This window comes from Panthera onca, chromosome D1 (genome assembly GCF_046562875.1).
Source record: "Panthera onca isolate mPanOnc1 chromosome D1, mPanOnc1 haplotype 2, whole genome shotgun sequence".
NCBI classification, from domain to species: Eukaryota; Metazoa; Chordata; class Mammalia; order Carnivora; family Felidae; genus Panthera; species Panthera onca.
This window is the reverse complement of record NC_138348.1, coordinates 84,300,410-84,314,791: the sequence shown is the minus strand read 5'-3', so window position 1 is coordinate 84,314,791 and position 14,382 is coordinate 84,300,410. Positions and strand designations below refer to the sequence as shown.

The 14,382-nt window shown below is 42.9% G+C and overlaps 1 protein-coding gene across 1 annotated transcript in view; it reads left to right on the top strand.

The window, feature by feature from the left end:
* Positions 1-14,128, top strand: part of LOC132661106 (beta-galactosidase-1-like protein 2) — a 58,857-nt gene extending 44,729 nt beyond the window's left edge. The window contains 8 exon segments of the mRNA XM_060605287.3: positions 7,689-7,835; positions 10,204-10,275; positions 10,789-10,875; positions 11,556-11,644; positions 12,006-12,117; positions 12,871-12,987; positions 13,096-13,159; positions 13,854-14,128. Of these exon segments, the coding sequence (XP_060461270.2) occupies positions 7,689-7,835; positions 10,204-10,275; positions 10,789-10,875; positions 11,556-11,644; positions 12,006-12,117; positions 12,871-12,987; positions 13,096-13,159; positions 13,854-13,861 (696 nt within the window). The 3' untranslated portion in view covers positions 13,862-14,128.
* The last annotated feature ends 254 nt before the right edge of the window (positions 14,129-14,382 follow it).

Here is a 14,382-nt window from a genome sequence, read left to right as displayed (position 1 = left end):
TGTATTTCCCTGATAAGGAGCGACGTTGAACATCTTTTCATGTGCCTGTTGGCCATCCGGATGTCTTCTTTAAAGTAGTGTCTATTCATATTTTCTGCCCATTTCTTCACTGGGTTATTTGTTTTTCGGGTGTGGAGTTTGATGAGCTCTTTATAGATTTTGGATACTAGCCCTTTGTCCGATATGTCATTTGCAAATATCTTTTCCCATTCCGTTGGTTGCCTTTTAGTTTTGTTGGTTGTTTCCTTTGCTGTGCAGAAGCTTTTTATCTTCATAAGGTCCCAGTAATTCACTTTTGCTTTTAATTCCCTTGCCTTTGGGGATGTGCCGAGTAAGAGATTGCTACAGCTGAGGTCAGAGAGGTCTTTTCCTGCTTTCTCCTCTAAGGTTTTGATGGTTTCCTGTCTCACATTCAGGTCCTTTATCCATTTTGAGTTTATTTTTGTGAATGGTGTGAGAAAGTGGTCTAGTTTCAACCTTCTGCATGTTGCTGTCCAGTTCTCCCAGCACCATTTGTTAAAGAGACTGTCTTTTTTCCATTGGATGTTCTTTCCTGCTTTGTCAAAGATGAGTTGGCCATACGTTTGTGGGTCTAGTTCTGGGGTTTCTATTCTATTCCATTGGTCTCTGTGTCTGTTTTTGTGCCACTACCATGCTCTCTTGATGATGACAGCTTTGTAGTAGAGGCTAAAGTCAGGGATTGTGATGCTTCCTGCTTTGGTCTTCTTCTTCAAAATTACTTTGGCTATTCGGGGCCTTTTGTGGTTCCATATGAATTTTAGGATTGCTTGTTCTAGTTTCGAGAAGAATGCTGGTGCAATTTTGATTGGGATTGCATTGAATGTGTAGATAGCTTTGGGTAGTATTGACATTTTGACAATATTTATTCTTCCAATCCATGAGCAGGGAATGTCTTTCCATTTCTTTATATCTTCTTCAATTACCTGCAAAAGCTTTCTATAGTTTTCAGCATACAGATCTTTTACATCTTTGGTTAGATTTCTTCCTAGGTATTTTATGCTTCTTGGTGCAATTGTGAATGGGATCAGTTTCTTTATTTGTCTTTCTGTTGCTTCATTGTTAGTGTATAAGAATGCAACTGATTTCTGTACATTGATTTTGTATCCTGCAACTTTGCTGAATTCATGTATCAGTTCTAGCAGACTTTTGGTGGAGTCTATCGGATTTTCCATGTATAATATCATGTCATCTGCAAAAAGCGAAAGCTTGACTTCCTCTTTGCCAATTTTGATGCCTTTGGTTTCCTTTTGTTGTCTGATTGCTGATGCTAGAACTTCCAGCACTATGTTAAACAACAGTGGTGAGAGTGGGCATCCCTGTCGTGTTCCTGATCTCAGGGAAAAAGCTCTCAGTTTTTCCCCGTTGAGGATGATGTTAGCTGTGGGCTTTTCATAAATGGCTTTTATGATCTTTAAGTATGTTCCTTCTATCCCGACTTTCTCAAGGGTTTTTATTAAGAAAGGGTGCTAGATTTTGTCAAAGGCCTTTTCTGCATCGATTGACAGGATCATATGGTTCTTCTCTTTTTTTTTGTTAATGTGATGTATCACGTTGATTGATTTGCGAATGTTGAACCAGCCCTGCATCCCAGGAATGAATCCCACTTGATCATGGTGAATAATTCTTTTTATATGCTGTTGAATTTGATTTGCTAGTATCTTATTGAGAATTTTTGCATCCATATTCATCAGAGATATTGGCCTGTAGTTCTCTTTTTTTACTGGGTCTCTGTCTGGTTTAGGAATCAAAGTAATACTGGCTTCATAGAATGAATCTGGAAGTTCTCCTTCCCTTTCTATTTCTTGGAATAGCTTGAGAAGGATAGGTATTATCTCTGGTTTAAACGTCTGGTAGAACTCCCCTGGGAAGCCATCTGGTCCTGGACTCTAATTTGTTGGGAGACTTTTGATAACCGATTCAATTTCTTCGCTGGTTATGGGTCTGTTCAAGCTTTCTATTTCCTCCTGATTGAGTTTTGGAAGAGTGTGGGTGTTTAGGAATTTGTCCATTTCTTCCAGGTTGTCCAATTTGTTGGCATATAATTTTTCATAGTATTCCCTGATAATTGTTTGTATCTCTGAGGGATTGGTTGTAATAATTCCATTTTCATTCATGATTTTATCTATTTGGGTCATCTCCCTTTTCTTTTTGAGAAGCCTGGCTAGAGGTTTGTCAATTTTGTTTATTTTTTCAAAAAACCAACTCTTGGTTTCGTCTGCTCTACAGTTTTTTTAGATTCTATATTGTTTATTTCTGCTCTGATCTTTATGATTTCTCTTCTTCTGCTGGGTTTAGGCTGCCTTTGCTGTTCTGCTTCTATTTCCTTTAGGTGTGCTGTTAGATTTTGTATTTGGGATTTTTCCTGTTTCTTGAGATAGGCCTGGATTGCAATGTATTTTCCTCTCAGGACTGCCTTCGCTGTGTCCCAGTGTTTGGATTGTTCTATTTTCATTTTCGTTTGTTTCCATATATTTTTTAATTTCTTCTCTAATTGCCTGGTTGACCCACTCATTCGTTAGTAGGGTGTTCTTTAACCTCCATGCTTTTGGAGGTTTTCCAGACTTTTTCCTGTGGTTGATTTCAAGCTCCATAGCATTGTGGTCTGAAAGTATGCATGGTATAATTTCAATTCTTGTAAACTTACGAAGGGCTGTTTTGTGACCCAGTATATGATCTATCTTGGAGAATGTTCCATGTGCACTCGAGAAGAAAGTATATTCTGTTGCTTTGGGATGCAGAGTTCTCAATATATCTGTCAAGTCCATCTGATCCAATGTATCATTCAGGGCCCTTGTTTCTTTATTGACTGTGTGTCTAGATGATCTATCCATTTCTGTAAGTGGGGTGTTAAAGTCCCCTGCAATGACCACATTCTTATCAATAAGGTTGCTTATGTTTATGAGTAATTGTTTTATATATCTGGGGGCTCCAGTATTTGGCGCATAGACATTTATAATTGTTAGCTCTTCCTGATGGATAGACCCTGTAATTATTATATAATGCCCTTCTTCATCTCTTGTTACGGCCTTTAATTTAAAGTCTAGTTTGTCTGATATAAGTATGGCTACTCCAGCTTTCTTTTGGCTTCCAGTAGCATGGTAAATAGTTCTCCATCCCCTCACTCTCAATCAAAGGTGTCCTCAGATCTAAAATGAGTCTCTTGTAGACAGCAAATAGATGGGTCTTGTTTTTTTATCCATTCTGATACCCTATGTCTTTTGGTTGGCGCATTTAATCCATTTACATTCAGTGTTATTATAGAAAGATACGGGTTTAGAGTCATTGTGATGTCTGTATGTTTTATGCTTGTAGTGATGTCTCTGGTACTTTGTCTCACAGGATCCCCCTTAGGATCTCTTGTAGGGCTGGTTTAGTGCTGACAAATTCCTTCAGTTTTTGTTTGTTTGGGAAGACCTTTATCTCTCCTTCTATTCTAAATGACAGACTTGCTGGGTAAAGGATTCTCGGCTGCATATTTTTTCTGTTTAGCACACTGAAGATATCATGCCAATCCTTTCTGGCCTTCCAAGTTTCAAAGGAGAGATCAGTCACGAGTCTTATAGGTCTCCCTTTATATGTGAGGGCACGTTTATCCCTTGCTGCTTCCAGAATTTTCTCTTTATCCTTGTATTTTGCCAGTTTCACTATGATATGTCGTGCAGAAGATCGATTCAAGTTACGTCTGAAGGGAGTTCTCTGTGCCTCTTGGATTTCAATGCCTTTTTCCTTCCCCAGTTCAGGGAAGTTCTCAGCTATAATTTCTTCAAGTACCCCTTCAACACCTTTCCCTCTCTCTTCCTCCTCTGGGAACCAATTATGCGTATATTATTTTTTTTTAGTGTATCACTTAGTTCTCTAATTTTTCCCTCATACTCCTGGATTTTTTTTATCTCTCTTTCTTTCAGCTTCCTCTTTTTCCATAACTTTATCTTCTAGTTCACCTATTCTCTCCTCTGCCTCTTCAATCCGAGCCGTCATCGTTTCCATTTTGTTTTGCATTTCGTTTAAAGCGTTTTTCAGCTCCTCGTGACTGTTCCTTAGTCCCTTGACCTCTGTGGCAAGAGATTCTCTGCTGTCCTGTATACTGTTTTCAAGCCCAGAGATTAATTTTATGACTATTATTCTAAATTCACTTTCTGTTATATTATTTAAATCCTTTTTGATCAGTTCATTAGCTGTTGTTATTTCCTGGAGATTCTTGTGAGGGGAATTCTTCCGTTTGGTCATTTTGGATAGTCCCTGGAGTGGTGAGGACCTGCAGGGCACTTCCCCTGTGCTGTGGTGTATAACTGGAGATGGTGGGCGGGGCCGCAGTCCGACCTGATGTCTGCCCCCAGCCCACCGCTGGGGCCACAGTCAGACTGGTGTGTGCCTTCTCTTCCCCTCTCCTAGGGGCGGGATTCACTGTGGGGTGGCGTGGCCCATCTGGGCTACTTGCACACTGCCAGGCTTGTGGTGCTGGGGATCTGGCGTATTAGCTGGGGTGGGTAGGCAAGGTGCACTGGGGCAGGAGGGGCAGGCTTAGCTCACTTCTCCTTAGGTGATCCACTTCAGGAGGGGCCCTGTGGCAGCGGGAGGGAGTCAGATCTGCTGCCGGAGGTTTGGCTCCACAGAAGCACAGAGTTGGGTGTTTGCACGGAGGGAGCAAGTTCCCTGGCAGGAACTGGTTCCCTTTGGGATTTTGGCTGGGGGATGGGCAAGGGAGATGGCGCTGGCGAGCGCCTTTGTTCCCCGCCAAGCTGAGCTCTGCCATCTGGGGGCTCAGCAGCTCTCCCTCCCTTTGTCCTCCAGCCTTCCCGCTTTCTGAGCAGAGCTGTTAACTTATGACCTCCCAGACGCTAAGTCGCGCTTGCTGTCGGAACACAGTCCGTCCGGCCCCTCCGCTTTTGCCAGCCAGACTCGGGGGCTCTGCTTGGCCGGCGAGCCGCCCCTCCGCCCCGGCTCCCTCCCGCCAGCCCGTGGAGCGCGCACCGTCTCGCCGCCCTTCCTACCCTCTTCCCTGGGCCTCTCGTCTGCACTTGGCTCCAGAGACTCCGTTCTGCTAATCCTCTGGCGGTTTTCTGGGTTCTTTAGGCAGGTGTAGGTGGAATCTAAGTGATCAGCAGGACGCGCGGTGAGCCCAGCGTCCTCCTGTGCCACCATCTTCCCTCCCTCTCCCCTCATTTAATGTTTTGACCCCAATCCATGGATAGATATAAGCAAGTTACAATATTCCCTAAGACTTAAGATAACAATGTTATCCTTGAATTACATAATTTTTATAGCTAGTTTTTGACCATGGATAATTTATGGATTCTGAATATTATAACCAGAGCCTAGCCTAAAAATCATAGGGTATTGCAAAAAAGATGCATATTGGGTTGATCTGCAATCATTAGAAAGTTAAGGGGTGTTTTCTTTCATTAGCATTGTTGCGAGTAGTTTCTTCTTCCACTGGTATTGCTAAAAATTGCTGTTTAAAATTTTCTATGCACCACTAATTTAAGACAACTATGCTAGATTAAGTTGTTTCATACTAGTTCATTTAGGGCTTCCATTTGCACTCCTCAAAGGTTTTATGTATTTCTCAAATGCTTCATGACTCATTAATTTATCCAGTTCTGAAGGATTATTGAGTGTTACCTTGATCACTACATAACCATCTTTGAAACAAGATTTGTTGACAAAACATGGATTTTCTGCAAGACTTCATTAATTTCATTACTTTTCCTGTTAGAGGAGAGTAGAGTTCGCTAGCAGTTTTCACACTTTCCAAAGCACCAAACTTCTCTTATTTGTTCAATTTTGTCCCAACTCAGACACACTACAGTAAACAACATCTCCTAAAGCTTCCTGTACAGAATTGCTGATTCCCACTGTTCCAATACCATTTTCTGTTGTTATCCATTCACATTTCTGTGAATTTACTCTTGGAGAGCAGAGCAGGTGCCTGCACTCAGCCCCTGGCCCATGGCAGGCAGGGCATGGCAGGTACAGAGAGGGTGTCCAGGCTGCAGGCCGCATGCTCTGCACCGCTCCTAGTGCCCTGTGCCTGCAGTCATTCCTTTTGATACTCAAATTGTCCCATCTCCTTTAGGCTGGCTCCTTTGCCCTCTTGACAGGAGTCCAATAGCTTTTGATATCTTCTTTGCATTTTGGTCCCCCAGGATGTTTCAGGCTGTGTGGCTCCACAGACTTGAGTATTTCTCCAAGGCAGTCTGAAGGGCCATGTTTTTATACTGAGAAACTTGAACATCTCCCTGAAAGTTGTAGGAAGCTATTTTATTTTATTAAAAAACTTCTAATGTTAATTTATTTTTGAGAGAGAGAGAGAGAGAGAGAGAGAGAGAGAGAGAGAGAGCATGAGCTGGGGAGGAGCAGAGAGAGAGAGAGGGAGAAACAGAATTTAAAACAGGCTTCAGGCTGAGCTGTCAGCACAGAGCCCAAAGCGGGGCTCAAACTTGGGAAGGGAGAGATCATAACCTGAACCAAAGTCAGGCACTCAACCAACTGAGCCACCCAGGTACCCCTGTAGGAAGCTATTTTAAAACTTGGTAATTTGATGACCAGCTTTGCATTTCAGAATGATATCTTTGGTAGCTCTATGGGGGAGGGAGTGGACTGTGGCCCTGTCAGAACACTGAAATTGAGTAGAAATCTACAAAAGTGGAGTTTAGATAATGGGAGTGAAGGATTAGATATTTTGAGTCAGACTCTAAAAGAGGTGATGACTCGTTGATGGGAGATATTGGAGAGGAGGAAGAGGGGGAGACATTGTTCATGCTTTTTACCTTCTTGACTGGGTGGTTGGTGTTGCTCTTTTGGGAAAGGAAAAAGAGTAGGATGGGTCAGTGTGGTGAATACAGTTTGGGAGATACTGTGCTAGAATCATCTAAGCATTTTCAGATGAGGAAGTCCAGGGGTGCCTGGATGGCTCAGTTTGTAAAGCATTTGGCTCAATCTTGGGGTTATGGGTTCGGGCACCATTTTGGATATATAGATTACATTAAAAAATTATTCACTTAAAAAAAAATCCAGATAGAGAAATCCAACAGATGTGGGGGTTAATAGACATTAAGTGCTTTAGGTCAGTGTTAGATAAGCAGATTCATGAATAGAATAGTCATAGTCAGACCATGGGTTAGGATAGTTTCTCTTAAGTAGGCTTCACACCCAGCATTGGAGCCCAATGTGGGGTTTGAATACACCTGAGATCAAGACCTGAGCTGAGGTCAAGAGCCAGAGGCTTAACCAAGGGAGCCACACAGGAGCCCCAGGATGATTTATCTTAGTGTATGAAGGTACAAGAGGAGAAGGCCAAGGGTAGACAGAATCTGGATCTGGAATGGAGTTCCTGAAATCTGGAGTCTAGTCCAGACTCTATTATGAATTGTTGAGCAAGTTCAACAGATCAGTCTCTTTCCTTGATTTCAGCTTTTCCATCTGAAAAACAAGAATACATTACTGTCTAGCACATGCAGAAATATATGATGCTGGTTTGGAAAACAAAAGGGCATTTATATGTGACACTTAAGCATGATTACCATTACATATTCCTTTGTTATACTCCTGTCCTTGAGACTCTTGGGGCAATTCCTTTGGAGAAGTGGGCTTTGGGTTCAGGTTTCTGAAATTTTTCTCTCCAACCTGATCATGCAGCCTGGTTTTTGTTCCTGTTTCTGCAACAGGCCATCAGCTCTGTCAAGCCCATTTGCATGGAGAAGCTGTCTGTGAACCAGGGGAACGGTCAGTCCTCTGGGTACATACTTTATGAGGTTATGATCTCCACTGGTGGCCTCCTTACCACAAAGAATCATGTTCAAGACCGAGGTCAGGTAGGGGCCAGTGGATGGGTCCCCCAGTGACATTTCTCTGCTGGTAAAATCCAGTGGTGTGGCTAAGGTGAATTTCTAAATGATAGTCAAATCTTTTTGACCTTCAAAAAATCATCACTATTTCTTAACCTCTGTCGCTTCAGTGAAATGTTCGATATGTAAGCTACTGCTGTCACAGGTCTAAGATATGTAAACATTCCCAGGGTGGGAGTACTCATTGAACCCTTATAGGAGTTGATGGGATTCTTTATGGAGACTTGGGAGGAGCTTCAGAAGTCCCAGTTCTTATTGTACAGTAATCCCTACATTTAAATAACACATTAAAATTGGCTCTTCTCACTTAATTCACAAAACACTCATCTAAGATATTTATTACAAATGACACCTCAGAGAAGTTTAATGGTTGTTGACTAGAAAACAGCAGAGCTTAGTGGAAAGGCTTCAACATTACACTCCAAGTTAAGAGCTGGCGGAGTTTCCTCAGGTCTTGGTGAAATTCTCCTTCTCTTACCACCTCTGTGCCATTTGTGTCATCTTTTTCCAAAGGTGCTGGTCCTCCTGAAGGTGACACCCTTCCCTCCCTCACCTGAGCTGCAGACCCAGATTCCCTGTTTGCTGAACATTTTTCTTCACTTAGATATTATGTGTCATTGACTTTTCAAACTCCTCACGTCCAGCACCAGATTCATTACCCTCCTCATCCTGTGCTCCTTACATCAGTCCACAGACTTGTAGCCTCCCAAACTGAAAATGCTGCTTCCTTCATTCTCTCTTTATACCTTGTTCTCACCTGGCTCCTGCATGGTACAGTATTACTCAGTGGGTCTTTCTTTCTTTCCTTCTTTCCTTCTTTCTTCCTTCCTTCTTTCCTTCCTTCCAAGTTTATTTATTTATTTTGGGTGGGGGAAAGACAGAGAGTGAGGGAGACAGGATCCCAAGCAGGCTCTGCAGAGCCCTACTTGGGGCTTGAACTCAAGCACTGCGAGATCATGACCTGAGCCAAAATCAGGAGTTGGATGCTTAACCGCCTGAGCCACCCAGGCAGCCCTCAGTGGGTCTTCTTTCAAACTCCATGCTGACATTGCCTTAGAAGCGCCCTTGTATCTTTCCTATACTACCGTTAGAGCCTCATAACTCTATATCAGATAGCTCACTTTTCCCCTCTTCCTTGCTAAATCCCTCCCTCACAGTGCCACCCATTTCCTTCCCAAGGTAAAATCCTCAGCGTTCCACCTGTCCCACCTACAGTTTTCCATTGATTTTCCCAGTCACTTGCCCATATGTTTGTAAATAGCCTGTACTCTGCTGGGGGTCAGGACTTGTTACTGCCTCCTCTGTGCATCTGTGGCATTCTGTTCTCAGCTTCATGTTAGCTATTGTGAAGTGTTCTAGTCATTTCTTTGTGTCACTCTCCAAGTTTCTCAGTGGCTGGGGTTCTGTTTTAAGCTTGGTGACTCCTTGCCCAAGTCATTCAATAAATACTTATAGAATATATACACCTTGTAATTAGACTCTAAATAGCTTAAAGAGTGAATTCTGTGTTCTGTATAGTATTAACATTTGTGTTTTTAATATTTGTGGATTCTAATTTTTATAGTTTCCTAGTCCAATTTCATTTGAAAATTATAACCTAACTCAAATAATCTCAGAGGAAAATTATGTATCCTTCTGTGGTCCTGCATGGCTAGAGCAGATTCTTGAGGGTGACTTCATCTGAATCTGAAGCAGTATAACAGGTAATAGAAAAGAAATGGATGTACATCCAGATCATTCTTAAAATGAGAAATAGTGGTGGCAGAAGCCTTTCCAGATTAGGATCTGGGGAAACCTGGAAGATTGGATTTATTATGAGAATGAACCATGCAGGCCAGACAGGTGGATGCCTGCTGTACTTGTAGCCCCTGCCTGCCCTTAGGCCACCATTTCTTTTACTTTTTTTTAAGAGAGAGAAAGAGTGCTAGCCATAGAGAGGGAGAGAGACACAGAAAGAGAGAATCCCAAGCAGACTGTGTGGAGCCATCCAGGTGACCCTGACCACCATTTCCTTTACAATATCCATTAATTCTATACCTTCCTTTTCTCCTCATTCCTTGAAGGTCTTTTGAGTTTCATTATTTCCCTCCTTACCCTGTAGTATAGCCAGGGCCCATATTTGGCACCAGGACATTCTTCTTTGGATTTTTCCTTATATATCTCATGGCTCTATTGCTTTGAATATGTTTTAGGTTTGTGGACTTGTAGTCACCTTGTAATATTATGGGAGACAAAGTTAATCATTCCCCTAGAACTTGTCTTCTTTGCTTTTCCAAGGATCATTTTGTCCCTTTTCTTATGAGGCCCTAATAGTGCTTTTCTCTTTATTTGGCAGGTGTTTTTGAATGAGAATTATCTAGGGGTCCTGGACCATTTCACTAACCAGCTGACTATTCCCACCAAAATGGTATATAATCCAATGTTAATATAATCCATGGACTAATAGTTCAATGCCTGCCCAGGCCGCAGGCTCATTGTAAGCATGACCTGGCCCAGTGATAGCCTGTTTTCTCTTCCACTTTGGAATGTTCCTTGCATAGGAACTCACAAAGGATGAGGGAGAGTTGTATGTGTTTCTAAATTATAGGTATACATGCTTTGGGTGAACAGAACTTCACCACATTGGATATTTGCTGCTCAAAAAACCTCTAGGTTTGTTGCCAGCCTCAAGAGTCTCTTGTAAAATATCCAAGTGACTATTTTCTGAAAGGTTTGATATGGGGTTGGGGGTGAGAGTGCGGGGGATATGAAGATCAGGGGCCCAAAGGTTTGCCTCTAGAGCTGGAGGTCTGCATGTTTCTGAGGTCTGCTGTCTGTCTGTCACCCTGCATATGACCTCATCCGAGTTTCAGAGGATTCTTAAGAGATCTACAGAAGAGTGCTTGAGTGGTACCCATTCTAACTGGTCTGTCTTGGACAGGACTACAAAGATATCCCAACACTGAGGATCCTGGTGGAGAATCAAGGCCGCCTTTCCTATGGGAAGGACATCAATAAGGAGAGAAAAGGTGGGCCCCCTTCCTTCCAAGGGTGGAGAAGGTTGAGACCTTAAGGCACTGAATTCCTGTCATTCTGAGGACAGTCATGGCCAAGTGCATGGTTTGGAAGACAGCAGGATTTCTCAGCCAATGAGACAGTCATGTATAGAAACAATGATGAAGTCTTGCTTTGCTAGGAGAGGATGATGGTGCTTTCCCTTAAGTGTGTTCTCTCATTACCAAGCCAGAGGAAGTCTTTCCTCTTCCAGAAGGGTTTTAAGGAAAGCTGTAAAAAATATGGTTAGAATCACTCACTGGGACCTTTGATTTTTTTCCTTCCCTAGAGCTCAGTGTCTGCATGCTGGCCTCCCCCTGGGCTCCTGGACGCAGAGTCACACACACCTTCCTTCCCCTGCTCCAAGTGTTTTAAAGTACTTGGGAGTTAAAGGCAGCCTGAACTGCTGTGCTGGCCAGACCTGACAGGAAGTGCAGTGACTCTGCACTGTTAATATGGGAGATACAGGTATACTTTAAGAGGTATACGTGTGTAACTGAAGGAAGAATTTATGTAGGATTTTGCAGAAATCTTCCATATGATGAGGCCAGGAAAGCATTCTCCTTCAGGCAGAGCCCTAGTCACAGCCTATTCACATCTCTGTGTTCACATCCCTGCTAGTCTTCTTTGTGTTCCCTTTATTCCCCTCCTACTGGATTAATTGGGGATATATATCTGAACAATTCTCCATTAAGAAGATTTAAAATCTACAGCCTGGATATGAAAACTAAATTTCTAAAAAGGTGGGTGCCAGACCATTGACTCAAGGTGATTAATCAAAGTTGTTTCCCATTTAGAGATGGAAAGAAGCTCTCTGAGCTTCTAGACTAACCTCCTTGGTTTTCAGATAAGAGAAGGCAAGATCCAGAGTGTTGAAGGAAATGACCCCAAGTTTCACAGTTGTCTGGGGCAGAGTGGTGACCATCCCCTCATTCACCTAACCCCTGGTTGGGTGGGTTTTTTTCTCCATCATGCCCCCTGAGAGGCATATGATTGTGCTATAAAGGGGATTCCAGGCTCAGGTAGAAAGGAGCCTTACCTCAAAAGTCACAATTGACATAAAGAAGGGCATGACTTTTCCACTGGTGTTTGACTCTCTCTTAGGGACCTTCCTAACATTTGGAAACCAGTCTCATTCAAACCTCGGGGCCCTGCCTTCTTCCTTGGTATCCTGAGAATGGGTAATTACCCCAAAGACACCTTCATAAAAATGGAGGTTAGTGATATTTCTCCCCTGCCTATGTTCTCCTACCCCCATCCCAAAGGAACATTTGAGAAAAAAGCTCCTTGGTGCATGGGCCCTGCTCTGTGAAAGGAAATGTAAGCTCTCTGGGACCTCAGCTACTCCATAGCCAGCTGGAGGCTGCCCCTCCCTGGTGTTGATGAGGGTGAGAGGTGGATACTTAACACATGTGACGGAGACATAAGTAGTGTGTTCTAGTGGGAACAGTTGTAGAATCTACTGCATGAAGAATTTGGTGAGCATGATCCACCTGTCCCCAGACATAATCCAAGATGTTGAGTCCCTCAGCCCCTTCAGAACACACATCCAGTCTGTGGTGGGGATATTGAGATTCTAATGCACATTTACTGCCATCCTAAAATTCTACAACTCAAACTATGCTTTGGGCCCAGCATGTTTTGATGAATATCTGATGGTAAATGGAAATACTCTTCCCTGCCTTTGGGCAGATATAGGGAGATGAGTTAGAAATAACTGCTTTCTTTCTTGAGGCTATGTGTTGAGCCAACCCAGTCCAAGAGAAATATCATAGAACTGTCCAGGTAACCTTCTATATAAGGCCATGTGTGGTAATCCACTCTTTCTGAGTGTGTCTGTGACTAGGATCAGGTGTGTTTATGGTGTGTGTGTGTGTGTGTGTGTGTGTGTGTGTGTGTGTGTGCCTTCACCCTTGTGTCTTTACATTTAGAACTCAGATCTTGAATCCTCCATTCCAATCTTTTTCAGGGTTGGACGAAAGGTGTAATATTCATCAATGGACGAAATCTGGGGCGCTACTGGAATATAGGTCCCCAGGAGGCCCTTTACCTTCCAGGACCCTGGCTTCATCCTGGATCAAATGAGGTAAGCTCCCCCACTATACTCCCTCATCCCAGTCCACGTCATTTGCCTTTGCCTGAAAAGAGTCATAACTTGACTCTTATAGCCACCAAACCTCCTTCCTCTTGACAGATCATTGTGTTTGAAGAATTTAGACCTGGCCAGGAGATCCGGTTCACAAACATATCTCATCTAGGTATGGTATTCTGGAGGGTAAATTTGCAGCATCTGAGATCATCCTTCTGGATCTTTCTAGCTGAGCTAGAGATAAAGAAGGCAGAATTTACTATCTTCCAGGAACCTGAACTCTTCCTCATTGCCTTTGCATGATAGACAGCTTTTCTCTTATACCTGGCATACTCTGCTCATCACTTCCTGTTTCCAAATTCCTGACTAGCTGACTCCTCTAACAGTCTTAACCCAACTCCCTGGGCCTCCCTTCCTTCTACACATTTCCACAGTGCTTTCTGGATGCCTGCCTCATAGTAAACCAAGGTCCCAATGTTTTCCATTTCTTGCCTTTTCTGAAATATGTTTCCTATTACTCTCTCTTATGCTACCATGTTTGGTCATTCCAAGGCACTTTTCCTAGTACTGCTTCTCAGGTTGCCACAGGGAGGGAACACACAGCCTAGTCACCACGACTAAGAAGGCTGCAGACCCTCTGTGCTTGCCCATAGTGGATGATTGGTGCCTGTGTGCCCAGCCTCCCTGATCCTTTTGTTGACAGCAGGGTCCTGATGTTCTTTTGGAGAATCATCCATGCTCCCTTCATTAGAGTCTTTGTGGGACTGATAATCAACCTGCCCTTCTTCCCCACCTGCAACTGTCCTTCCCTGCCAAGGGTGGGCATATGATATACAGGAGACCAATCAGATTTTCTTTTCCAGGATATTGAATCTTGAGTGGTGTGACATAAAGTAGGAAATTGTGATGAGTCCCATCCCCGGGGATGTGAGTAACCTACCCATCCTGACACCTTGGTTGCTGGAACTAACCTGTCTTCTCAACTTATCCCAATTTCTGCTTTGGGCCCACCATCCACTTCCTAACTTGCCAGTACATTTCTTTTTTGGCATAGGTTAGGTAACCTTTTTCTGATGCTTATAACAAAATAAACCTACTCCGTGCACACTCTTTGTCATATTGCTTCAATAAAGGTTGTTCAACCACCAAATAAAATGCTAAAAAAATGAGAATATGGTCAGAATACTTGACCTCACAACTGTAAATCTGAAGCAAAAGTGATCTTTCAAGGAGATTAAATAAATGTAAATGTTAATGCAGGAAATGATAGGCAGTTCATATACACTCTGCATTTGCAATGTTTATATAAAAAAGGTACTTTCCTTTTATCCTATGGTGCTTGTTCCATATCACACCACTGGCTTTTTCATACTCAGGGGAAAGGCCTCCTTC